The sequence below is a fragment of the Mastigoproctus giganteus genome, chromosome 3, assembly GCF_048544385.1.
Source record: "Mastigoproctus giganteus isolate SK-2022 chromosome 3, ASM4854438v1, whole genome shotgun sequence".
NCBI classification, from domain to species: Eukaryota; Metazoa; Arthropoda; class Arachnida; order Uropygi; family Thelyphonidae; genus Mastigoproctus; species Mastigoproctus giganteus.
Window position 1 is genome coordinate 102638252 of NC_143577.1, and position 27684 is coordinate 102665935.

At 38.9% G+C, this 27684-nt stretch overlaps 1 protein-coding gene across 1 annotated transcript in view; it reads right to left on the bottom strand.

Moving 5' to 3' along the window:
• The window catches only part of LOC150088193 (uncharacterized), a 295820-nt gene extending 269571 nt beyond the window's left edge, over window positions 1-26249 (bottom strand). Inside the window, exons 1-2 of the mRNA XM_090370066.1 lie at window positions 26243-26249; window positions 25638-25830 (exon numbers count right to left, since the gene is read on the bottom strand). Coding sequence (XP_090226192.1) covers window positions 25638-25830; window positions 26243-26249 — 200 coding nt within the window. The remainder of the gene's footprint in view (window positions 1-25637; window positions 25831-26242) is intronic.
• Window positions 26250-27684: the final 1435 nt, after the last annotated feature.

The window sequence follows — 27684 nt, forward strand, 5'->3', positions numbered from 1 at the left end:
ATACAGGTCTGGAGGCTTCATTTCAAGAAGGATGTAGAGCTGCTGGAATGAGTACAGAGAAGGGCAACAAGATTAGTGAATGGAACAAAGGGGTGCTCTTACGAAGAAAGGCTTAAGTTTTGCAAATTATAGTGTCTGGAGACTAGGCACCAGCGAGGTGATCTGATAGAGGTGTATAAGGCCTTGAATGGTTTGAGCATGCTCAATGATGATGGGATTCTTCCTCTTGCTCAGAATAATCACCTGAGAGGGCATAAATTCAAATTGAGGAAAGACAGATGTAGGATAGACATGCGGAAATTTGCCTTTAGCCAGCGGGTGGTTGGTTGGTGGAACAGACTTGCATCCCTTGTCGTGGAAGTTGATAGCCTAAATAAGTTTAAGGCTCAGCTGGACAGGTATTTTGAACGAACAGAGGGGTGAAGTGGAAGTGTTTTTTTTTTTTTTTTGGCTGATGCTGCATAAGCTTGCTTTCTTGCATCAAATGCCTCTACTAATGCTAATGCTAAAGTTTGTTAAGGACACTAATGACAGTACGCTGCTGCAACAGCATCTAGAAAAGTTGAGCAGATGGGCTGAGAAGTGGCAAATGAAGTTTAACATTGACAAATGTAAAGTACTACATAAGGGAAGCAGTAACCCACAGTGACGTATCAACTCTGTGGTATTACACTGACAGTGGTAGGGAACGAAAAGGACCTTAGGGTAATTGTGCAGGCAGATATGAAGTTTCCTGAGCAGTGCAGATGGTCTGGAATAGTAGCTCATGGTGTCTGGTCAATGATATACAGCAATTTTTCTATCAAGGATAAGGAGGTGATTATCCCCTTGTATAAAGGAATGGTGAGGCCACACCTTGAGTACTCTATACAGGTCTTGTGGCCTCATTTTAAGGATATAGAGCTGTTGGAACGAGTACAGAGAAGGGCAACAAGATTAGTGAATGGAACAAGGGATTGCCCTTACAAAGAAAGGCTTAAATTTTGCAAATTACAGTGTCTGGAGACTAGACACCTGTGAGGTGATCTGATTGGGGTGTATAAAGCCTTGAATGGTTTTAGCATGCACAATGCTGATGGGATTCTTCCTCTTGCTCAGAATAATCACCTGAGAGGGCATAAATTCAAATTGAGGAAAGATAGATGTGCGGAAGTTTGCCTTTAGCCAGCGGGTAGTTGGTTGGTGGAACAGACTTCCATCCTTTGTTGTGGAAGTTGATAGCCTAAATAAATTTAAGGCTGAGCTGGACAGGTATTTGGAATGAATGGAGGGGTGAAATGGGAGCGTTTTTTTTTTTTTTTTTCTGATGCTGCATAATCTTGCTTTCTTGCATCATATGCCTCTACTAACGCTAATGATATGACGTAACGATTCGGATCAAACTGAAATAATGGTTTTCCATTTAAATGTACGATCATCATAATCTGCAATGAGTTTAATTGTCAAAATTGTTCATTACGATGAAAGCTCACTCAGCTTCAGTAATGCTAATCGCAATGGTTTCAAAGCTATTCTGACTTTGAAAGGAATTTCTTTTGAAGGAAATTTCACTCGATTTTAAAGATAAACTGTCTTTGACAAAATCTCTAAAATCATTAATTTTTATTTCAAATTTTATCAGTAAGCTTAAATTTTTTATGTTTTTCACCGTCTTACTACGGAGACGAAAATTTTTTCATATTCCACGATTCTGGGTAGCATATGTTTAAAATTTTTTTCGATTCCTCTTTGTCAATAGTATCAATATATTCTTTATTTATTCACAAGGAAAAAATTATGTGAATTTAATTCACATTATTTTAAGAAGGTGCATTAATAACTTATCCTTAATAACTTGTCATGAAGTAATATTTTAAATGTGTTCTTACTTTCAATTTTGATTCCTTCAAATTCTTTCAACTTCAACATGATCTCAATTTTAGCTTAATGATTTCCTTCAAAATTTTTTAAATTAGCAATAGCATCGATAGTTAGAATAATTAATTTATCTGCTTTTAATATTTTAATGCTGCGACTTTGTAAAGCTTCTGAAAAGTAAGAGAGCTCCCACAGGATGTCGATCATAATGATGATTCTGCTCGGGTAGCTAACAAACTAAATTAATATTTTGCATCTACATTCACACATGAGGAGTTATTCAGGGAGGGAAATACCAGAGGTGTATTAAACTCTGGCAGTAAGCTAGATAATCTTGTAATAACTGAAAGCAAAGTGGAGGAGAAATTGTTGAAGATAAACATAAGAAAGGCACCTGGGGTGGATGGAATCTATCCAGTTATATTAAAGGAGGCAGCAAAGGAAGTAAGCAAACCCTTAGCCATAATTATGAGAGCTTCTTTGGACTCAATGGAGGTACCCATGGACTGGAGATGTGCAAATGTGACCACAATCCATAAAGGAGGATCAAAGGGAGACACAGGTAATTACAGACCTGTTAGTTTAACTTCCGTTCCAGGGAAATTAATGGAGGCATTGGTTAAAAATGCATTGCAGGATCATCTAGACAAGCCTTCAGTTATAGCTCGGACACAGCATGGGTTTGTTAAGCGGGAAGTCTTGTCTGACCAATTTGGTTGGATACTATGATGTAGTCACAGAGGAACTGGATGCAAAGAATAATTTTTATATCATATATTTTGATATTAGAAAGGCTTTTGATACTGTTACACATAGAAGACTGCTGCACAAATTGGAGCAGTGTAGCATTGGAGGAAAATTGCTGCTATGGATAAAGGGATGGTTGAGTGGGAGAAGACAGAGAGTGGTAATCAATGGGCACTGCTGTTCATGGACTAATGTTATTAGGGGAGTCCCGTAGGGTTCAGTGTTGGGTCCATTGTTGTTTTCTGTATTTATTAATGATATATGATGATGGTATATCACACTGCTGCAACAGGATCTAGAAAAGTTGAGCAGATGGTCAGAGAGGTGGCAACTAAAGTTTAACATTGACAAATATAAAGTACTGCATATGGGAAGCAGTAACTCCAGAGTAATGTATCAAATGTGTGGTACTACACTGACAGAAGTAGAGAGTGAAAAGTACTTGGGGATAATTGTGCAAGGAGATATGAAGTTTTCTGAGCAGTGCAGCTGGTCTGCAAGAGTAGCTCATGGTGTCTTGTCAATGATATACAGGAATTTTTCTAGCAGGGATAAGAAGGTGATTATCCCCTTGTATAAGGCAATGGTCAGGCCACACCTTGAGTACTGTATACAGGTCTGGAGGCCTCATTTTAAGAAGGATTTAAAGCTGTTGGAATGAATACAGAGAAGGACAACAAGATTAGTGAATGGAACAAAAGGTTGCTCTTACAAAGAAAGGCTTAAGTTTTGCAAATTACAGTGTCTGGAGACAAGGCACCTGCGAGGCGATCTGATTGAGGTGTATAAAGCCTTAAATGGTTTGAGCATGCTCAATGCTAATTGGACTCTTCCTCTTGCTCAGAATAATCACCTGAGAGGGCATAAATTCAAATTGAGGAAAGACAGTTGTAGGATAGATATGCATAAGTTTGCCTTTAGCCAGCAGGTGGTTGATTGCTGGAACAAACTTCCATCTGTCATTGTAGAAGTTGATAGCTTAAATAGTTGATAGCTTAAATAGAACTAGACAAACATTTGGAGCGAGTGGATGGGTGAAATTAGAAGATTTTTTTTTTTTTTTTGTCTCATTCTGTATAAGCTTGCTTTCTTACATCATGTGCCTTTGCTAATGCTAATAAGTGCTAAATCTTTAAGAAATTCCAGACTGAAAAGTCGGTTTAATAATCCAGAATATTTAACTTTCTTATTCAAAATGTTTGCACAAAGTGGGATAATTCTTCCAACCCTCAATTGCCATCCGCAAGGTACAAGCTGCCCATCGTGGCCCTATCACATAACCGATCTTTATAGTTTCCACATCAGTACGGTTTCCAAATCGGCCAATATTTCATCTTCAGAAAGTTTACTTAATATCTTAGTTGCCTCATCCCACCCTTCAACATTGCTACTGTCACTAATTCTTTGAATACTGCGCAAAATATTGGAATCACTCAGATATTCAGCTACTGTGACCATGTAAACACAGACAAGAAATTTACTGGAAGGCGTGGATCACTGATTTTTCCGAAAAACATATGCCCGTTTGTCAGAGTAAAAGGGAACCACAACACAGGTTGACGAGAGGCTCTTATCCGTGTCGGGAATCTTCTCAATCCTCTGACTAGATATGGAAAGCATATTAATTAGTGTGACTCTTCGGAATATGGCTCCATAGGTTTTACGGATATCACTAGCATTGTGAAACGGTAATCCCTTTCACCCTTAATTCATGTTTTCTAATTACCTAAATTGCCTAAAGGCCAGAGGTGAGAATGCCTATAAAGTTGTCTCTCCAAAATATTTGCTATAAAGAACTTTGTTGAACAGAGGTCCGACTATAAATAACTCAAAAATGAAGCAATTTTAAAATACATAACTGGTTGATTGTACCATTAAAATGCTAGGGATGTGGCCCTGATCACCTCACCATAGTTCCGGCTCTGGATATTCAATAATTGAATTCAGGATTTCATTTGTAAAATAAATGATCGTTTCAACAATGGACTCACAAATTTTTAAAAAAAATAACAATGGGCTCTCACGAGCCCACTATAGCTCACCATGGGAAGCATCCCTTTTCACCATCCAGTGATATAGGTAACATGGTAGCACTCCATCTGCACCAGGCAGTGCAGAGATAGGTGATTCAGGTCACTGTTAGCTCTGGGTTCTTACTGCAATAGAGGCCCAAGGTGTGTCATTTTCAGCCTGAATAATTTTGTATGCAAGGGGGTAGCCTCTGACTACCCTCATGTGGGTATATGGCTCCTATAATATCAATATGTCTATATTTTCTTCCTCTGACTACCCTCATGTGGGTATATGGCTCCTATAATATCAATATGTCTATATTTTCTTCCTCTGCCTTTTCGACATGATTGGCCACCACTCTGGCTCTCTGCATGATAATTTGGAGAAACTTAACCTCTGCGATGTTCTACTGTTTACAGTGTGTCCCCATAGTTCAGCCTGGATTGGTGTAGAATCTTCGCACAAACAGGATATCTGCTATCTGTAATTGAATGTGCAGAGTCTATCTTTATACTTTTACAGTTAGTGCAAGTTGGTTGTGTGCTTTTGTTTGTACACGTATTGTGTGCCTCTGTTCAGAACAGTGGGTGCAAGTTGAATCTGCCTGGGTGCAAGTATGGGTCGTGTGTCCAAATTTACAGCATTTGAAACACTTTGAGACAGTCACATGCTCCCGAAAGCAGTGGCTGCCCCAGTTAATGTAGATTCTAGTCTGGCCCTTTAAGACCTGCCAAGTCTCAGGGGCTAGCTCAATGATCCAGTTAACATTGTTACTGTCTTTTGAATTTGTGGAATATTTAGGCGCTAATAATTTCTTGACCTCTTGGTCAGGTAGGTAGTGTGTCAGGTTCCTTTGGTAAATTTCATCTGCTATGTGGTCCGGCATGAGGTCTTTTTCCAGGTTGTAAATGACAATGGCTGGTCCTTTTCTTTTTGGTATGGCTGCAGTCAGTCCATCTCTTGAATTTTGGGATTGGTTATGATTTTCTCTGCTTCCTCATTGGTCTCTGTTTCAATCAGGCCACCAGCATTCCTGGTCTCTCTGACCACCTTAATCCTGCTAGTTTTAAATTCGTCTCTTAGTTCAGTGATGACTGAGTTTTCAGTGCTTCGCTTGTCTGATTTTCCATCTAGGTAGTCGGTCACAGAACCACCAGGTTTGGCTAGATTAATAAGGTTTTACTTTTAGGGTGGGGAGCAGATTTCCCCACTGTTGATGCAGTACTGGATGTATTCCTCAGTGCCTGTGCATAGGTCGGAGCACGCTGTAGCATTTGGTTTGCTCTTCTTTCCAGGAAGGCCTCCAGTTTAGTGGTAGCCATCTCACAGTCGAGATGTGTTTGTATTAACACAAGGCTCCAATTTGGACCAGAGGGTGACAATCCGTCTTCTTAGGCCGGTTGTAATTCTGGTGTTGTCTTTAAATATATGTTTTAAGGTGGTTCACAGGATATGCACTTTCTCCAACACTGTTCCCTCTGGGATTGAAGGGTATAGTGGGGAATCACTTGTTTTGGCATTGTCATTGTGATTACTTTGGATGTTTAGACCTTCCTGACTCTCCTTAGACTCGGGCTGGCTTCTCATTTTGTGATTGGATTTCGGTACAGTGAGTCTTTTATTTTTCTTCTTTGGGGCCGATGTCGGCCTTACATTTTCAAGGTCCTCTTGGGAGTCAATATCTGGGATTGGTGGCCGGTTGTGGCATTTAAATTTTTTTTAACAGCACTTTCTTATGTTTGTTCAGGCATTTTGATGCAAAGTCGGATTTGCGGGATTACCGGATTATTGATAATCAGTTTGTAAATCCGAATTGGGGTGTGAAAATGATGAAGACTGACAGTGGTCCATGAAGCAGTTTCGTGGTCCTTTGCAGCATACAGGATTTGGGACATATGGATGCACTGGAGAATTAATATAGTTAAAGGTCAAGATGATGTTGCTATAAGGAACACATTTCCCATCCCTATGCATGACTATTTGTTTTACAGCTGTCTCTCCTTGGGATTTTAATTCAGAATAGATTTCCTCTTCACACGCACTTCAAATAGATCCTATTCTGCGATGACACTATTGGATGAGCTGAGTGTCTTGTGTGGTATGACAGTGATTGCCCCCCCCCCCCATAGATGTGGCTTGGAGGAGCTGTTCTGAAAATTTGTCACTTCTAGCCCTACAAGTATCCCACCTGAGCAAAGCAATTTGACAGATTTAGGAGCACCTGCCAACCTTTCTGGATAAAGAAGGGTGATATTTCTCCTATAGCTTTCTCACTTGAAAGTGATATTATCAGGAAAGGGAGTGTTGGGCCTGATATAACTTCTATTTTTTGTCTTTTTGTTGAAGCGATATCAGTGGTGTCGACTTCTAATTTTTCAAATAAGGACCGTGTTGGGGCTCCAGAAGAAATAACTTTATTAGGATTCATGGTTTTTTTTTTTACTCAACACCCAGGCTCACCACTCACCACAGAACCCAAATGGGATACCTACTATCTGGCAAGCAATAAATGAGCTCAAAAGTGGGATGGCTACCCAGGCACTATACCTCCACTGCCACCAGCCTGAATCAGTCCCTCGGACCGTGAGGATAGGGGCATGGTAGTGACATGGTTAACCCTTGAAAGTGAACCCCCTAGCCAAATAATCCTTGCTGAGTCATCCAGGACCATGCATCTTATCAAAACAGAGGCCAAAGTGGTGTGTTGCAGCTGGGCTCCCTCAACCACCAGGATACCCCTTTCCAAGTTTCCATGGGTTGCAATGCATGAGAAACACAATGGATTCCTATGATGTTAGCCTGTAACCTAGACTTTGTATCCCAGTGATGCTAATCTGGAGAATCAACAGCATCAAAGGGAGGCCCCCACCATGTACAGGTGCCCACATAAAGGGGGGGGGGGGGTCTTATGACTGCCGCTTCAGTAACTTCTGTATTTACAGTTTAATCAAACCAGGCCAACCAAAGTTACAATGCACATGAAAGATTTATATGGTGCCCAGAAGAGCATGCCACTTCAATCTGCCATTTTGAAATAAGATGATGACCACTGTAATTATAAGCATCATTTGTTTTGATCTCACATTTACAGTCAAATGAATTTTACGTGACTGAAGAGGAAGTAACAAAATCAGTTGGATACACTGCATGTGCTGTTACTAAAAGGACAGAATGGTGAGCTTATACCTACTTGGCACTCCACAAATTCAAACACATTCTAGAAAAGACCTATGAGGCGAAGGTAAAGAAAGCCTGCACGAGAAGCATGCAAAAGTTCAATGAAATTTACCGGTAAAAGTACTTTGCCGTAATGGCATTTGTATTGTTGCTCGCTCAGTAAACAGACGGTGGGTGTCATCAGTCAGAAGTAGAAATTGAATCCCATGGGAGATTGAAACCCTCCCGAAGTGGAAGGGGTAACCTGACCTTTTTTCTTTAGAATCACTGGTGGACTAGTGGATAAATGGTTTATTAAGAAAAAAAAAAAGGCAAAGGAAGCCCACACGAGAAGCACGGCAATTTTTGAAAAAGTTTACCGGTGAAACTATGTTACAAACATTTTTTACGACGCCAGAACTTCAATTTTATGACTCTGATTGTGATTCAATTAGTTAGTTCAATTAGTGATTCTAAAGAAAAAAGGTCAGGTTAGCCCCCTCCACTTCGGGAGAGTTCCAAGCTCCCGTGGGATTCAACTTCTACTCCAGACGGATAACACCCACCATCTGTTTACCGAGCGAGCAACAATACAAATGCCGTTACAGCAAAGTACCAGTAAATTTCATTGAACTTTGAGTGCTTCTCATGCAGGCTTTCTTTACCTTAGCAACCTATGATTTTCTAAAATTCGTTATACCCTGTATTTCTTAGCAACTCTGCATCCTTCCTAAAATGTAATTTCCAGACCTGTAGCAGTACTCATAATGTGGCCTGACCATTGCCTTATACAAAGGGATAATCACCTTATAATCCCTGCACACAAAATTCCTGTATATCATTGACAAGACCCCATGACCTACTCTGGCAGCCTGACTGCCCTGCCCAGAAAACTTCATGTCTGACTGCTACTGCACAAACACCCCAGATTTCTCCACTACCCTGAGTGTAACACCACCCAGTTGGTACATTTCTCTAGGGTTATTGCTACCCACATACATACTTTGCATTTGTCAATGTAAAACTTCAGTTGCCACTTCTCAGCCCATCTGCCGAACTTTTCCAGGTCCTGTTCCAGCAGCATACTGTCATTACTGTTATTAATAACCTTGCCAACCTTTCTATTATCTGCAAACTTTGACATTAAGCTTGATATACCTTCATAAATATCACTGATAAAAATACAAAACAACAATGGACCCAACACTGAATCCTGCTTGACACCACCAATAACATTAGTCCATGAAAGAGCAGTGTCCATTGATTACCATTCTCAGTCTTCTCCTACTCAACCATTCTTTCATCCAATGTAGCAACTTGCCCTTAATACCAGACTGCACCAATTTGTACAGCAATCTCCCATGTGCAACAGTATCAAAAACTTTCCTGAAATCAATGTATCCAGTTCCTTTGTAACCACATCATAGTATCCAATCAAATTGGTCAGACAAGACTTCCCCTTAGATGATCCTGCAGTGCTTCTTTAACCAGTGACTCCATTATTTTACCTAGTACAGAAATCTATCTAGACAGGTCTGTTTGTTTGTTATTTGGTTTTTAGGAGCATTAGCGACTAAGGCCACACTGCTCCGGGATATGCGGTGGTCATTCCCTGACTTTTCCGCATCCTCCGTATTTGGTGATGACGAGACAAGTCTGTAATTAATCATGTCACCCTTAGATCCCCCTTTGTGAATTGGAGACACATTTGCACATCTCCAGTCCGTGGGGGACTTCCCCTGAGTCCAAGGATGCTCTCATAATTAAGGTTTGCTTACTTCCTTTGCCACCTCCTTAAGGGTTTGCTTACTTCCTTTGCCACCTCCTTTTAATATAACTGGATAGATCCCACACCCCCAGGTGCCTTCCTTTCTTATATTTAACTTCAATAATTTCTCCTTCACTTTCTCTCAGTTATTACAAAATCATTAATTTGATGTTTCAATTTGATAAACTTCTGGCATTTTCCTCCCTTAATAACTCCTCATGTGTGTGAATGTTGGTGCAGAATACTCATTCAGTTTTTCAGCTATCTGAGCAGGATCTTCAAGAAGTGAACCATCGATATCAAGTGGAGACCAAACTGATTCATTTCCTTCCTTTTAGAATTTATATAATATCTGTTTTTCTTAGCATTCTTTGCAAAAATTTCTTGTAATCTGCCGTCGTTTGCCTAATCTCCTTTGTGACTTGATTACAAACTAGCTTATATCTGCCATAGGCTTCTGTGTCACCTGACAATTTATATGCATCCCATGTATTTTTCTTCCCTGCCACGACTCTCATTAGTTCATCTGATATTCATTTGGGTGTAATCCTAGAACAGTATTTCTTAGTGGGAACAAAAAACCTAGTAGTTTCCAAGATTACTTCCTTAAATGCTTCTAACTTAGAATTTGCTGTTTGTAACATCATCAATGCTTTTGGTGTGACATAAGCATTGGGAGATCAAAATTGAGAGTAGGAGTGTACTATAGCCCTAATGACACTGATGAGTATAATAAGAAACTGTACAGGGAAATAGAGTGGGCCAGTAAATCAGAGAGTCTTATAATGGGGGATTTTAATTTCCCAGATATTGACTGGAATTTGGGGGCTGGTCACTCACACACTAGCAAGGCTTTTGTGGATTTATTGGATGATTTTTTTCTACATCAGCATGTTTGGGAGGCAACTAGAGGGAGTAATATTCTTGATTTGATTATCAGTAGTGATTCTTCATGCATTAAGAATCTGCAGATAAAGGAACCAGTAGGTGGCAGTGATCACAGTTTGCTGAACAGGGATTTACTCAAAGAGGTAACTACCATCAGGGGTAAAGGAAAGAGTTATTGCTTTCGTAAAAGCGACTACGATGGTCTGAGACAGTATTTAAATTCTATACAGTGGGACCAACTGATGATGTTACCAACAGCAAATTCAAAATGGGAAGCATTCAAAGAACTTATCTTGGAAGCTACTAGGCTTTAGATACCAAATAAGAAATACTGTTCAAGGTTTAGGCCTAAATGGATGTCAGATGAACTAATGAGACACATGGCAGAGAAGAAAAATGCATATTTAAGATACATATAAATTAACACATGACAGAGAAGCCTATGATAGATATAAGCTGGTCTGTAACCAAGTCACAAAGGAGGTAAGGCAGGCAAAGGCAGCTTATGAGAAATCTTTGGCAAAGGATGAAAAGAAAAACAGCAAAGAGTTCTTTACTTATGTAAACTCTAGAAGGAAGGGGATGAATCAGATTGGTCCACTTGATATCGTTGGGTCAACTGTTGATGATCCTGCTCAGGTAGCTAACAAACTGAATGAATATTTTGCATCAACATTCACACATGAGGCGTTATTCAGCGAGGGGAATGCCAGAGGTGTATTCAACTCTGGCAGTAAGCTAGACAATCTTGTAATAACTGAGAGTAAAGTGGAGGAGAAATTGTTGAAGATAAACACAAGAAAGGCACCTGGGGTGGATGGGATCTATCCAGTTATATTAAATGAGGCAGCAAAGGAAGTAAGCAAACAATAAGCCATAATTATGAGAGCTTCCTTGGACTCGGGGATAGGTACTCATAGACTGGAGATGTGCAAATGTGACCCCAATTCACAAAGGAGGATCAAAGGCTGACACAAGTAATTATAGACCTGTGAGTTTAACTTCTGTTCCAGGAAAATTAATGGAGGCACTGGTTAAAGAAGCACTGCAGGATCATCTAGACAAGACTTCAGTTATAGCTCAGACACAACATGGTTTTGTTAAGGGAAAGTCTTGAATGACCAATTTGATTGGATACTATGATGCAGTCACAAAAGAGCTGGATGCAGGGAATAACTTTGATATTATATACTTGGATCTTAGAAAGGCTTTTGATACTGTTGCACATGGAAGACTGCTGCACAAATTGGAGCAGTGTGGCATTGGAGGCAAATTGCTGCTGTGGATAAAGGGGTGGCTGAGGGGGAGAAGACAGAGAGTGGTAATCAATGGACACTGCTCATCGTGGACTAATGTTATTAGTGCAGTCCCTGAGGGTTCAGTGTTGGGTCCATTATTGTTTTCTGTATTTATAAATAATATTGATGATGGTATATCAAGCTTAATGTCCAAGTTTGCAGATGATACAAAGGTCACTACTCACGCTATGCTGGTGCATCCTATTCTGGAAAGGTTGAGCAGATGGGCTGAGAAGTGGCAAATGAAGTTTAACATTGACAAATGTAGAGTACTACATATGGGAAACAGCAACCCCAGAGCAATGTATCAACTCTGTGGTACTACAGTGACAGTGGTAGAGAATGAAACAGACCTGGGGATAATTGTGCTGTTGTTGTTATTGTTATTATTTGGTTTTTAGGAGCATTAGCAACTAAGGCCATATTGCTCCGGTGCAGTGGTCATTTCCTGAACTTTCCGCATCCTCCATATTTGGTGGTGACGGGCTCGAACCCCGGTCTAATCAAGAAGCGTGTGCGACGCACTGCTGCTCCTTCCCACCTGGTACAGAGGCACCAGGGGTAATTGTGCAGGCAGATATGAAGTTCTCTGAGCAGTGCAGACGGGCTGCAAGAGTAGCTCATGGTGTCTTGTCAATGATATACAGGAATTTTTCTAGCAGGGATAAGGAGGTGATTATTACGTTGTATAAGGCAATGGTCAGGCCACACTTTGAGTACTGCATATAGGTCTGGAGGCCTCATTTCAACAAGGATGTAGAGCTGCTGGAACGAGTACAGAGAAGGGCAACAAGATTAATGAATGGAACAAAGGGTTGCTCTCATGAAGAAAGGATTAAATTTTGCAAATTACAGTGTCTGGAGACTAGGCACTGGCGAGGTGATCTGATAGAGGTGTATAAAGCCTTGAATGGTTTGAGCATGCTCAATGCTGATGGGATTCTGCCTCTTACTTAGAATAATGACCTGAGAGGGCATAAATTCAAATTGAGGAAAGACAGGTGTAGGATAGATGTGCGGAAATTTGCCTTTAGCCAGCGGGTAGTTGGCTAGCGGAACAGACTTTCATCCCTTGTTGTGGAAGTTGATAGCCTAAATAAATTTAAGGCTCAGCTGGACAGGTATTTCGAACGAATGGAGGGGTGAAGTGGAAGGTTTTTTTTTTTTTTTTTGGCTGATGCTGCATAAGATTGCTTTCTTGCATCATATGCCTCTACTAATGCTAATACTAATTGGTCCCACTGTATTGAATTTAAAAAATCTGATAACACTCTAGCCACCTTTACAAAAGCAAAAACCCTTCCCTTTACCCCTGATGGTAGTTACATCTTTAAGTAAATCCTACATCAGTACACTGTGATCACTGCCACCCAGTGGTTCCTTTATCTCTAAATTCTTAATGCATGCGTAATCACTGCTGATAATCAGAACAAGATTGCTATTCCCTCTAGTTGTCTCTCTAACATGCTGCTGTAGAAAACAATCATCCAATAAATCCACAAAAGCCTTGCTAGTGTGCGAGTGATCTACCCAAAAGTTCCCATCAATATCTGGGAAGTTAAAATCCCCCATTATAAGACTCTCTGATTTACTGGCCCATCCTATTTCTCTGTTCATTGTACTCTGGTTAGGATTATCCATTAAGGCAATGAGGCATGTGCCTAGAGGCCCCAGGCTTTGGAGGCCCCCAAGCCAAGACATTTTCCTATAGTGTTCTAAAATAGATTAATGTTTTCAGTAAACATCATAAAAATCTTGATTATTTTAAGTGAAAATTTTTTCAAAACAATTATTACGTTTCAATACGTATTTTAAACAGCACAGACTATCTACGCTTTAAATAATGCCGCAATACCAATGTCGGCGCTGGTTGACAAGTTTCGTATTTTGTACAATACACACTATCTACGCTTTAATTTAAACTGCATTACCAATGTCGGTACACGGCACTGTTGACAGCTTTGAGGTCACGAAAACTGATTGCACTGCCAAGATAGGAAGTTTCGCCTGGTTGCTCCTTAACTTCATTTGTTATTGAATCATGTAAGAGTGAGATGTTTGTTTCAAAAATAACTTTTTAGTGTGACTTTTTGTGTTTTCATTATTTGAGTGTAGTGCAAGTAAAAAAAAAAAAACTTTGTAAAATTGTAAAAAAACTGATAAACAATCAGGTTAAAAAGCAAACGTAAGTAAAAAACATTTTTTTTTGGAAAACTCAAAACTAAATCTCATAAACATTTTTTAAATTTACTTATTTTACCATTCACTGTGTAACTATGAAGCAGCAATACCCAAGTGGAGCAGTATGTGTATTTTGGTACAATATATTGGAAAGAATTGATAAGGTCAATAAAATATTTCAAAAAGATGCAGTCATATTGAAAGAGGTTACAGATCATTTAAGAAGTTTAATAGAATATCTAAAACAAATTCAAAGAAATTTTGATCAATTTGAAACAGAAGGAAAAAAAATTTTAGAGTCCATCAAAAATTTAAATGCGTTTGAACTGTTCGACAACTATCGACAACTGAAGAAGCGTAAAATAAAATTGAAGTTTTTCCCAGACGAATCTCATTCCACATACCATGATAATTTTTCGACAAAGGATCGGTTCAAAATTGAAACATATTTAGCTATATGCAACAGTCTAATCACAGAAATGGCATAACGCTCTGTTGCCTACGAAAAACTTCATTCAAACTTTTCGTTTCTCTTTGAATATTCAGACTTTAATTTACATCAGAAACAACAGGCAGCTAAACAACTTGTCGCGAAATATTCAAACAATCTCAAAGAACTTTTAGAAATTGAAATAATTCAATTTCATTTTCTAAAAGAAAATGAAGGAAATATCATAGACACGTTTAAGGAAATTTTGTCCATGAAATGCTATCCAAACGTGAGTATCGCATTTCGACTATATTTGACATTGGCGTGCAGAGTGTGTGAAGGTGAGCAATCTTTTTCTAAGATGGCATTAATAAAAAATCAAGAGGGCTGTAATGAGCCAAGAGCGATTAAATTCCTTATCCCTAATTTCCATTGAACACGAGTTTGCTGAAAAAATAAACTTTGAAGACATAATCAATAAATTCGTGAATTCTAAAATTCGCAAAGTAAATTTGTAAAAACTACATAAAAAATTATTCATTAAAGTAAAAAGTTTTATTATTTATCATCCTTTAACCCTTTAACAGGCAGAAAAATCCAGAAGTTCAAAAAAATTCAAAAGTGAAAAATTTCATTTATTTGCCACCTAACTTTTATTTTTTTTTTTTATCTTATTATTATTTTTTGGGGGGCCTCCAAATATAATTTGCCAGGCGCCTCCATAGCCAGGTGGGAAGGAGCAGCAGTGTGTAGCACATGCTTCTTGATTAGACCGGGGTTAGAGCCCATCGCCACCAAATACGGAGCATGCGGAAAAGTCAGGGAATGACCACCGCACCGGAGCAATATGGCCTTAGTTGCTAATGCTCCTAAAAAAAAACAAATAATAAATAACAATATAATTTGCCTAGGGGGCCCCAACTATCCTTAATCCACCACAGATTGTATTCATCAGAGTTATTAGGCCAATAACAAACTCCTACCCTCATTTTTTCTTTCCCAGTGCATATGCTACACCAAAATGACTCAACATTGCACTGTCCACCTATATCAACTGGATACACTCCTTAGATTTTATGTGTTTCTTAACTAATAGCATAACCCCTCCTCCCTTCTTATCCTGTCTGTCCTTTCTGTACACGCTGCACTCCCCAGATTCCAATTCTGCATTCCTTATATCTGTGTGACACCACGTCTCTAATATCCCAACGATATCTTCCTTTGATGTCTTGACCAGTATAATACATAAATTCATCAAATTTATGTACTACACTCCTAGCATTGGTGTACATGCGTGTTTACATACCCCTGTTTTTACTCTTAGTTACTCTAACACATCCCATGTATTTACTTGTTTCGTGACTCCCATCAGTTCCTGAAATCCCCCAGCAACTTGCTTTCCGGGCTGCTTCTCATTCCAATAGAAGCAGTGCAAGAATCATTTCCACCTCTGCCTGTGGCTACTGTTAATCTATTAGTATGTGAATCTCCCCCCCCCAAGTTGGCAGTTTTCCGATCCACCTAACATTGCCTCGATAGCATCAGCAAATATTCTTGCACCCTTTTCTATTTAAGTGTATCCCATCCCTGTAAAAGCAGTCTCTGCTGTTAAGAAGCACAGACCATGATGAGAAAAATTCTACGCCATTAGCCTTGCACAATCCCTTCAGGGCCAAATTGATTGACGAGGCTCTCCTCATCGACTCCCTCCAATCATGTCTGGGCAAAATTGCAGACACTTTCATATTTAACCCTAACTTGTAACTTTTTTTCAACAGTGACCTGTACTTGTTAAGAAAATCCACAGATCTCCTACACTTAATGTTATTAGTGCCAGTGTGTATCGCCTTTTATGCCCTTAAAAGATGATATCTGCTCTATACACCATCCACTTTTGCCCCGGCAGACATACCCTGGTCCTATTCCACCTATCCTTTCTACACAATATATTTCCCGTTTTCCTGACAATTGAGTCACCAACAATAACTAGCTCCTGTGGCATTGAGTGCACAAAAGTGAGCTGTGGCATTGAGTTGGGCAGCTGAGAGATTGATAGGCCCTCAGCATTTTAATTCCTTTGAGGCCATCTACCCAACTCTTCAAACTCTCATAGACGCCCACCAGAAAGCTGAGTTGGCACTTAGCACACACACAAAGACATCCTCCATGGCTAGATCATGTCCTGTTCTAAAAATATCCGCAAACAAGTCACACTTTGCACATTTTTTTGGACTGCGACACATTGGAGAATTGCCTCCCTTCAGTTCTTCCCTGAGCCACAGCACTTTGCCTACTTTTTGTAAGTTTTTTTGTAAGACAGAACAAGAGAGAGAACATGTTGAAAGCCTTGTCAATCAATTCGGCTCTTGAGAGACCATGCAAGGCTCATAGTGTAGAATTTTTCTCAATATGGTCTGTGCTTGTTGAAAGAAAGAGTATTTTTACAGGGATAGGATACACTTAAATAGAAGAGTTTGAAGAATATCTTCAGATACTAACAAAGCAGTGTTAGGTGGGTAGAAAAACTACTAGTTTGGGAGGGAAAAATTGATATACAGACTAATAAATTAACAGCAGCCAGAGGCAGAGGTGAATTTTGACTTCTATTGCTTGTACTAGGATATGCAGTAGCCTGGAAAACAAAATGTTGGGGACAGCAAGGCCTACTGGAGATCCATGTGGGACAAATAAATACATGGGTTGTGTTAGGGTTACAGCAAGGAGCAAAGCTGATGAATTTGTAGTATTGGTAAACCCATCATAAGGGATACAGAATTATAATATGGTGAGTACAATGCATATAGGACAGATGGGACAAGAAGTGGATACAGAGTTATGCTCCTCATTAAGAAGCACAGAGAATCTAAGACAGTGCACTCAGTTGATGCAGCTGACCAGTGCAATGATGAATCAGTTTGGCATAATGTCAGCAGTGTCGAGAGTGTACGATGAAGAGCTATATAGAAAATTAGAGTGTGCCAGCAAATTTAAATGACTTAATGCTCCTAGAATTAGTGTACATGCAAGTATACCGGCAGCTGTTCTTACTTCTAATGCAGCCCAAGTAAATACATTGGCTGTGCTAGTTAACCTAATGCAGCCCATGTATTTACTTGTTCCATGTTGACATACAGCAGTACTTGAATCCCAGACACCTTGCTTTCCAGGCTGCTAATCACAGGCATAGGTGCAAGAATTACTTTTTTTTTTTTTTTTTTTTATGAAAACCCCAAACACGAAAGGTATCAAAACCTATAGTACTTAGTACCGTGCATGGGTTGAAGGAGAAGTATGGGGGGGGATGCCGGAAACTTTGCTCTAGATACTAAACATGGGTTTCACCACTTCAAGCCTCCAATAAACAAAGTGGTGGTATTTCACCGGTTGATGAAAGTCATCTACCACCTACTTGCACCTCTGCCTGTGATTCTCGTTAATCTATTAGTCCATGTATTCCCCACCCCAAGTTAGCAGTTTCTGCCCCACTTACCACTCCCTCAATAGCATCAGCAAATATCCTTGTATCCCTTCTTCATAAATGTATCACATCCCTAAAAAAACAGTCTCTCCTGTTAACAAGCACAGACCACTCCTGAGAAAAATTCTACCCCATGAGCCTACAGTCTCTCTAGAGCAAAAGTGATTGACAAGGCTCTCAACATATTACAACACAGATACTGTTTAATATCTGCTGGTGCTGTCAAATACTCGCTCTCTCCTATCTTGTCTCAGCAGATTTGCAGATACTTTCAAATTTAACCCTAACTCACGACTTTTTCCCAACACTGCCCTATATTTGTTAAGTAAATTCTCAGATCTCCTACTCTTAATATCATTAGGGACAACATGTACAACATTATCACCTTTCGTGTCCTTAAGAGATATCTGCTCAACATCATCATTTACCTTTGCCCTTGACAAATAGACCCTGGTCTTATGCCAGGGTCTATTTGTCCTATTTTTCCTGGTCCTATGCCAAGGTCTATATCCTACCCTTTTTTTGCACAATATATTTCCTGTTTCTCTGAGAATAGAGTCATTGACAATAATTAAGCTTTGTTCAAGAGGGATACAATCAATTACAAAACTCAATAAAGTCCTTGCTGGTCAAGATGCTATACCACCACACTATTAACTTGTAAATATATATTTTTATTTTAATATCTGCAGTTGGTGCTGTCAAATTTATTTGTATATACTTAAGAATTCTATTCACTGTCCTAATCTCTATTGCAAGTGATCAGCAATATTTTTTAAAATTAAAATTATTTAAAATTATTTACGACCAAGCATAGGCCAAAAAAGACTCAGCATAAGCATTAGCATTAGTTGAGGCATATAATGCAAGAAAGCAAGTTTATAGAGCATCAGCCAAAATAAATAAAAATAAACATAAAAAAACCTTCCCATTTCCCATCCAGTCACTCTAAATGTTTGTCTAGTTCTGCCTTAAATTTATTTAAGCTATCAACTTCCACAACAACAAATTGAAGTCTGTTCTAGCAATCAACTCCCCACTGGCTAAAGGAAAACTTTCTCACATCTATTCTACAACCGTCTTTTCACAATTTTAATCTATGCCCCCTCAAGTTCTTAATCTGAGCAAGCGGAAGTATCCCATCTGTATTGTGTCTGCTCAAACTATTCAAAGCCTTGTACATCTCAATCAGATCACCTCGCAGGTGCCTAGTCTCCAGATGCTGCAACTTACAGAATTTAAGCCTCTCCTGGTAAAAGAACCACTTTGTTCCTCTCACCAAACTTATTGCCCTTCTCTCTACTCATTCTAGCAACTCTACATCCTCCAAATAGGCCTACAAGGCTCAGACAATTCATATTGAACAATTAGACTTTACACCAGCCGGCATTCAAATAAACAAATTTCAATCCTGCAACTAAAACACTTTATTTACAATAAAATAAAATACAAGCGTATAAAATAAAATAAAATATATAGTAGTCTAAAACTGATGTGATTTAATTTACAATAAAATAAAAATATATATATAAAATAAAATATGATGATAAAAGCGATAAAAACAGTTAATAAAATACCGTAACAACTGTAGCTTTCAGAGACAGCAGTCTCCTTTCTCAACAGCATATTTCTCTGTGCGGCACATCCTTAAATAGCAGATCCACAGCACTCGTCATATGGTTCCTCGGGAATATGGCTGGAATTTCCCATTTATGCACCAGAACTGGAAATGGTTCGGGAGCGTGCTAGCTGAAACCGTTCATCTCACCCAAGAATAACGGTTTCAAAGAGGGGATGTAAGCGTACACCCTTGTCTCTATTAATGGAATTGCTAGCTGCCCCAATACATAAACTCTCAAGCCATTTACGGTCCCAGAACCCCAGTGCATGATCCGTAATGACAGCATCCTCCAGGGAGATTTGATATTGCTTCTCCCAGAAGTGTTCTGCCATGGCAGACTTCCCATAGTTTGTGGACTTTATTGCATTCATATGCCCCCCCCCAGACAGTCTTTCAGTCGTCGCCCTGTCTCACCTACATAACACACCCACAATCCGGGCATTTAATTTCGTATACCACCCCACTGTTGGCTTCTTTTGTTATGGGGTTTTTGACACAAGATATCACTGTGTACAACCTCCGTCCCGGGAGTTGCACACAGCGTATCTGGCACCCCCGAATTATTCGTGCAATGTGGTCTGAAAGGCCCGGATAAGTAGGGAATGTATGCAGTGCTCACAGGGGCGAACGGCTCAGTATGGGTGGACTCCGTTCCTCTAATAATTCTGTCTTTTGTATAATGGTGAATGTAGACACATTCACCATTATACAAAAGGGGAGGGAGGATCAGATACTTAATGTACTTAATAGGTTCTCCCCTTTTATTAAATTTACTTCGGAGGTGGAAGCAGAGGGAACCCTACCATTCCTTGACGTGTTGGTTATTAGGGATGGTTGTAGGCTCAAGAGCAAGGTGTTTAGAAAGCCCATGTGCCGAGGTCAATATACTCATTATACCTCGGCACAAGCCAACCAACACAAGTGTAGTGTTGTCAAGGCTTTAGTAGAACCTCTGAGGACAGAGATAATGAAATTATTCGTGTCACGGCAGACCTCAAGAAATGCGGCTACCCCCAGAGGGTGTTGGACAGAGAGCGGAGTCCACCCGTACTGAGCCATTCGCCCCTGTGAGCACTGCATACATTCCCTACTATCCGGGCCTTTCAGACCACATTGCACGAATAATTCGGGGGTGCCAGATACGCTGTGTGCAACTCCCGGTACGGAGGTTGTACACTGTGATATCTTGTGTTAAAGACCCCATAACGAAAGAAGCCAACAGTGGGGTGGTATACAAAATTAAATGCCCGGATTGTGGGGGTGTGTTATGTAGGTGAGAGGGGGCGATGACTGAAAGACTGTCTGGGGGAGTATATGAATGCAATAAAGTCCGCAAACTATGGGAAGTCTGCCATGGCAGAACACTTCTGGGAGAAGCAACATCAAATCTCCCCAGAGGATGCTGTCATCACGGATCATACACAGGGGTTCTGGGACCGTAAATGGCTTGAGAGTTTACATATTGGGGCAGCTAGCAATTTCATTAATAGAGACAAGGGTGTATGCTTACATCCCCTCTTTGAAACCGTTGTTCTTGGGCGAGATGAACGGTTTCAGATAGTGCGCTTCCGAGCCATTTCCAGTTCCGGTGCATAAATGGGAAATTCCAGACATATTCCCAAGGCACCATATGACGAGTGCCATGGATCTGCTATTTAAGGATGTGCCACACAGCAGAAATATGCTGTTGAGAAAGGAGACCACTGTCTCCGAAAGCTACAGTTGTTACGGTATTTTATTAACTGTTTTTATCGCTTATATCATCATATTTTATTTTATATATATATTTTTATTTTATTGTAAATTAAATCACATCAGTTTTAGACTACTATATATTTTATTTTACTTCATTTCATTTCATACGCTTGTATTTTATTTTATTGTAAATAAAGTGTTTTAGTTGCAGGATTGAAATTTGTTTATTTGAATACTGGCTGGTGTAAAGTCTAATTGTTCAATATAACTCTACATCCTTCCTAAAATGAGGTCTACAGATCTGTATGCAGTACTCAAGGTGTGGCGTGACCATTTGTCTTATGCAGAGGTATAATCACCTCCTTGTCTCTGCTAGCACAATTCATATATATCATTGACAAGACTCCAAGATCTGCTCTGACAGCCTGTCTGCACTGCTCACAGAATTTCATATCCGACTGCACAATTACCCCCAGGTCTTTTTCATTCTCCATCAACCTGAGTGTAGTACCACACAGTTGGTACGTTTCTCTTGGTTTACTGCTACCCATATGCAATACTTTCCATTTGTCAATATTAAACTTCAGTTGCCACTTCTCAGCCCATCTACCTAACTTTTCTAGATCCTGTTGCAGTAGCATACTGTCTTTACTATCATTAACAACCCTGCCAACCTTTGTGTCATCTGGAAACTTGGACAATAAGCCTGATATACCTTCATCGATATCATTAATAAATACACAAAACAACAATGGGCCCAGCACAGAACCCTGGCGGACTCCAATAACATTAGTCCATGTAGAGAGCAGTGTCCATTTATTACCACTCTCTGCCACCTCCCACTCAACCATCCCTTTATCCATTGCAGCAACTTTTCCTTAATGCCATACTGCTCCAATTTGTAGAGCAGTCTTCCATGTGCAACAATATCAAAAGTTTTCCTGAAATCCAAGTATATGATATTAAAATTATTTTTTGCATCCACTTCCTTTGTGACCACATCATAGTATCCAATCAAATTGGTCAGACAAGACTTCCACTTAACAAACCCATGCTGTGTCCGAACTATTACTGCAGTCTTGTCTAGGTGATCCTGCATCACTTCTTTAATCAGTGACTCCATTATTTTTCCCCAGAACAGAAGTTAAACTAACCGGTCTATAATTATTTGCGTCACCCTTTGAACCCCCTTTGTGAATTGGGGATACTTGTTGGACCATTGTTAATAATATTAATACTGTATTAAAGCGCTATATGTTTAAAGGCATTTAATTGCTTTAATACAATATTAATTGCATCTAATTACAATTATATGTTTATATCATGGACAATTAGTTTTTTTTAATAAATTGTTATTTTATTAAAAAAAAAAAAAAAGCTAAAATTTTATAGTGAATTATGACTTTTCAATCCTTTTACTTTAAATGATACTCTCTTAGAAAAACTACCCAAAAAATTGCAAATTATGAGTAGTGGATGGAAATCCAAAAATTTGTTTGCTTATGGATTATGATTTGTTTGCTAATCAACTTAGCACTGGCCCTATTTACTGGGATTAAGTTTTTTGATGGTGGATGGGTCAACTTTATTGAGCAACCTTCTGAGAAACTTTATTAGTGAGTCATTTTGTGAGAAGACTATATGTTGTTTGGTCATTAAGAAGATTGTTTATTAGTGAGTTTAGTCATTTTTTAAGAAGCCTATATGTTGTTTGGTTATTAAGAAGATTCTTTAACTTGTCTACAAAGATCAATTTGCCCATAATTAAGAAGAGTCCCTCGCCTTGTCTGTTTTGCTGATGTCAACATTCAGGTGTCATTTTTGAATTGGTTCAGGGTTTCCTATGTGTTTTACTGAAATACAATATAGAAGAACATATAAACAATTGGTTTTTTTGGGGCAAGAGTGCACTGGAGTCCTTTCTTGAAGAACATTTTCTGCATCTTCAGTTAGCAGTTTTCTATCATTTAGTTTTAGTAATTTACACATTCAGTATCAGCAACATTCATTAATAGAATCCTTTCAAGCCTGTAGAATAAAACATAAGCTTCAAACATCACAATAGCAAATAGGATTGCATTGAACTGATTGACTGCAGAGGTGGCTTATGAGCCAATAAAATGACCCAGAAAACCAAATGACTGGCAGGTGCTTCCCAACCAATGAATGATATCTATGGAAAAGTTTCCTGTGTAGGTACATATAACTAACAATTGCCATGCAAAGTTAGAGTCAGTGAAGTTTTAAGCATCTCATCCATGATGGATGGGGCGTCTCCGTAGCCAGGTGGGCAGGAGCAGCAGTGTGTAGCACATGCTTCTTGATTAGATCGGGGTTCGAGCCCGTGACCACCAAATACGGAGGATGCAGAAAGGTCAGGGCTTGACCACTGCATATCCCCAGAGCAATATGGCCTTAGTTGTTAATGCTCCTAAAAACCAAATAACAACAACAACATGATGGATGAAGTATGATCAGTGTGTAAACTTTGAGTAGTCAAAGCAGCTGCCACAATTCTTAAACAGGATCTCAAAACTTAACCAAGAATAAGCAAATCTTGAATGGCAAACTACAAAAAAATGGATGCAAAAAATAATTTTGATATCATATATTTGGATTTCATGAAAGCTTTTGACACTGTTGCACATGGAAGACTATTGTACAAATTGGAGCAGAATGGTATTAAGGGTAAGTTGCTACAATGGATAAAAGGATGGTTAAGTGGGAGAAGACAGAGGGTGGTAATCAATGGGTGCTGCTCTTCTTGGACTAATGTTATTAGTGGAGTCCCACAGGGTTCGGTGTTAGGTCCACTGTTGTTTAGTATATTTATCAATGATATTGATGAAGGTATATCAGGCTTAATGTCGAAGTTTGCAGATGATACAAAGGTTGGCAGGGTTGTTAATGACAGTAATGGCAGTGTGCTACTGCAACAGGATCTAGATAATTTGGGCAGATGGGCAAAGAAGTGGCAACTGAAGTTTAACCTTGACAAATGCAAAGTACTGCATATGGGTAGAAGTAACCCCAGAGAAACGTACCAACTGTGTGGTACTAAACTTAAGGTGGTAGAAAATGAAAGACCTGGGAGTATTTGTGCAGTCAGATATGAAGTTCTCTGAGCAATGTAGACAGGCTGCCAGTGCAGGTCATGGGGTTTTGTCAATGATATATAGGAATTTTGATAGCAGGAAAAAGGAGGTGATTATCCCTCTGTATAAGGCAATGGTCAGGCCACGCCTTGAGTACTGCGTACAGGTCTGGAGGCCTCATTTTAGGAAGGATGTAGATTTAATTGAGCGTGTACAGAGAAGGGCAACAAGATTGGTGAGGGGAATGAAGGGATCCTCTTACCAAGAGAGGCTTAAGTTCTGCAAATTGCAGTGGCTGGAGACTAGGCACCTGCGCGGTGATCTGATTGAGGTATATAAGGCCTTGAATGGGTTGAGCACGCTGAATTCTGATGGGATCCTTCCACTTGTTCAGATTACGAACCTAAGGGGGCATAAATTCAAATTAAGAAAAGACAGATGTAGAATAGATGTGCAGAAATTTGCCTTTAGCCAGCGGGTGGTTAATTGCTGGAACAAACTTCCATCTGTCGTTGTGGAAGTTGATAGGTTGAATAAATTTAAGGAGGAACTGGACAGGCATTTGGCGGGAATGGTGTGATTTTTTTTTTTTTTTTTGGCTGATGCTGCATAAGCTCATACATTTGCTTTCTTGCATCACATGCTACTACTACTACTACAAACTGCAAAGTTTGTATTTTGCCAATGTGTTAACACCTCATATGTCAAATTGTTTTGCATCTTGACATATCATGTGTAAAGATGCAAGAATGCTTCTCACAAACCAGTAATAACTGTGTTGAAGAAACACATAGTGATAGTAATACCTGTCTTGAAGCTACACAGCCAGCTGTGAAAAAAACTTTTTCCATTGTTGGTTTTTTTGTTTGTTTTTTTTTTTTTTTTTAGGAGCATTAGCAACTAAGGCCATATTGCTCCAGGATATGACCTTTCCACATCCTCCGTATTTGGTGGTGACAGGCTCAAACCCCGGTCTAATCAAGAAGCGTATGCTACGCACTGCTGTTCCTTCCCCTGGCTACGGAGGTGCCTACTTTTTCCATTATCCAGCAATAAAACTAAAGCTTTTGACCCATGCAATCCCCACAAAATACAACATTTTTATATATTTTAAATAATAGAAGAGTGTATATTGAGTTTTGTAAAATAAATTATATAACTGTAATTATTAACTTGATGAAGGTGGAACTATCTCAATTTACTTTGCTGAAAAATCCAATTACATGATTTCACACAAATTCTTAAACCATATTTGAACAAATATATCTACTGAAATATGTTTGAAAAATAACTGAATTTCTCATATATGAGCATAAGTCTAACATTCTTGCCATGAAAACCATTCTCATAACCTCTATCAACAAACCATAAAAAAAAAAAAAAAAAAAAAAATGCAGTATGAATATTTACCTAACACTATTAAAATCCCATAACAGAGGTAAGGGAAATCCTTCCAACAGGTTTCTTGTCTCACTCAAAAATCCTTCCATTTTTTCTCGGACATTCAGGTTAAATTCACTAAAATCCTTCTGGCTGAAATCTTGTTTTGATGGATTATAAGGAATTTCTGACCCTTTCACTATCATCAAATAAGTAGAAACATCTGAAATTGAAAAAAAAGCAAAATTTCAAATATTTTAATTAAATAACTACATCTGCAATAAATTTAACTCCTTAATTATTCAATTTCTGCAAGTTTAAAAGCAATTAAAACTGATATGAAATGTGCAATGATTTATCAGCTCTGGCACTTTTAAGAGCCACACAAGTTAATATCATACAATTTTAATATTTGAATAATACCATTAAGTGGAACTCTCTCAAATCCTTTTGTTATGGCCAAAATAACATCAAGTTACTTATTTATATCCACTTAATTCATCTGTTGGAGATCAAACACCACAAGAAGAGTACTGTACAAGGACCATGTAGGAAGTCATGATGAATACTGCAGAACTCATCAGTTATGAGCAAGCACAGTTTGCCAATGGCTATATTACAGAAAGAGGCTATACCCAACATGTTGACATAAGCTATGCCTGACACAGTTTGAGGCTCTTGCCCCAGATTTAACTATGTCTACTTTACTTATTACACTATCTTGCATCTCACATATTGTGGCTATATCTCATTACTGGATTGCTCGGGTCTTCACAATGCCTACCTATTCACATATGGGACGCCAATCAGAGTCAAAATCCAGGTCTGAGTAGTGGCATACACTTTAAATAAAATGCAATTTATTATTACTATTAATGGTAGTATTAGTATGTACTACTACTAATACTGTAAAAAAGGTGAAAGGAAGCAAGGTTATATGGCATCAACCAAAAAACATAACTACCTCATCTGTCCATTACATCTAATAATGTCTAATTCTTTAAATTTATTCAATCTACCCACATCCACAACATCAAGTGGTAGTTTGTCTCAACAATCAATTACTGTCTGGCTGAAAGCAAATTTTCACACAACTATCCTACAGTCATCCTTTTTCAATTTAAATTTATATCCACTTGTTTGGCATTGTCCAAGAAAAAGGCAGATATAAGCTAGTCTGTAATCAAGTCACAAAGGAGATTAGGCAAGCAAAGGCAGATTATGAGAAACATTTGGCAAAGGATACTAAGAAAAACAGCAAGAATTTCTTTACTTAATTAAATTCTAAAAGGAAGGAGATGAATCAGATTGGTCCACTTCATATCAATGGTTCGACTGTTGATGATCCTACTCAGATAGCAAACAAACTGAATAAGTATTTTGCATCTACATCAACACAAAGACTTATTAAGGAAGGAAAATGCCAGAAGCTTATCAAATTTTAACAGGGTGCTTAATGATTTTGTAATAACTGAGAGCAAAGTAGAGGAGAAATTATTGAAGTTAAACATAAGAAAGGCACCTGGGGTGGATGAGATCTATTCAGTTATATTAAAGGAGGCAGCAAAGGAACTAAGCAAACCCTTAGCCATAATTATGAGAGCATCCTTGGACTCAGGGGAAGTCCCCAAGGGTTAGAGATGTGCAAAGGTATCCCCAATTCACAAAGGAGGATCGAAGGGTGACACGAGTAATTACAGACCAGTTAGTTTAACTTCTGTTCCGGGTAAAATAATGGAGTCACTGGTTAAAGATGCATTGCAGGATCATCTAGACAGGACTGCAGCAATAATTCAGACACAGCATGGGTTTGTTAAGGTAACGTCTTGTCTGACAAATTTGATTAGATATTATGATGTGGTTAAAAAGGAACTGAATGCAAAACATAATTTTGATATCATATACTTGGATTTCAGGAAAGCTTTTCACACTGTTGCACATGGAAGACTACTGTACAAATTGGAGCAGAATGGTATTAAGGGTAAGTTGCTACAATGCATAAAAGGGTGATTGAGTGAGAGAAGACAGAGGGTGGTAATCATTGGACACTGCTCTTCATGGACTAATGTTATTAGTG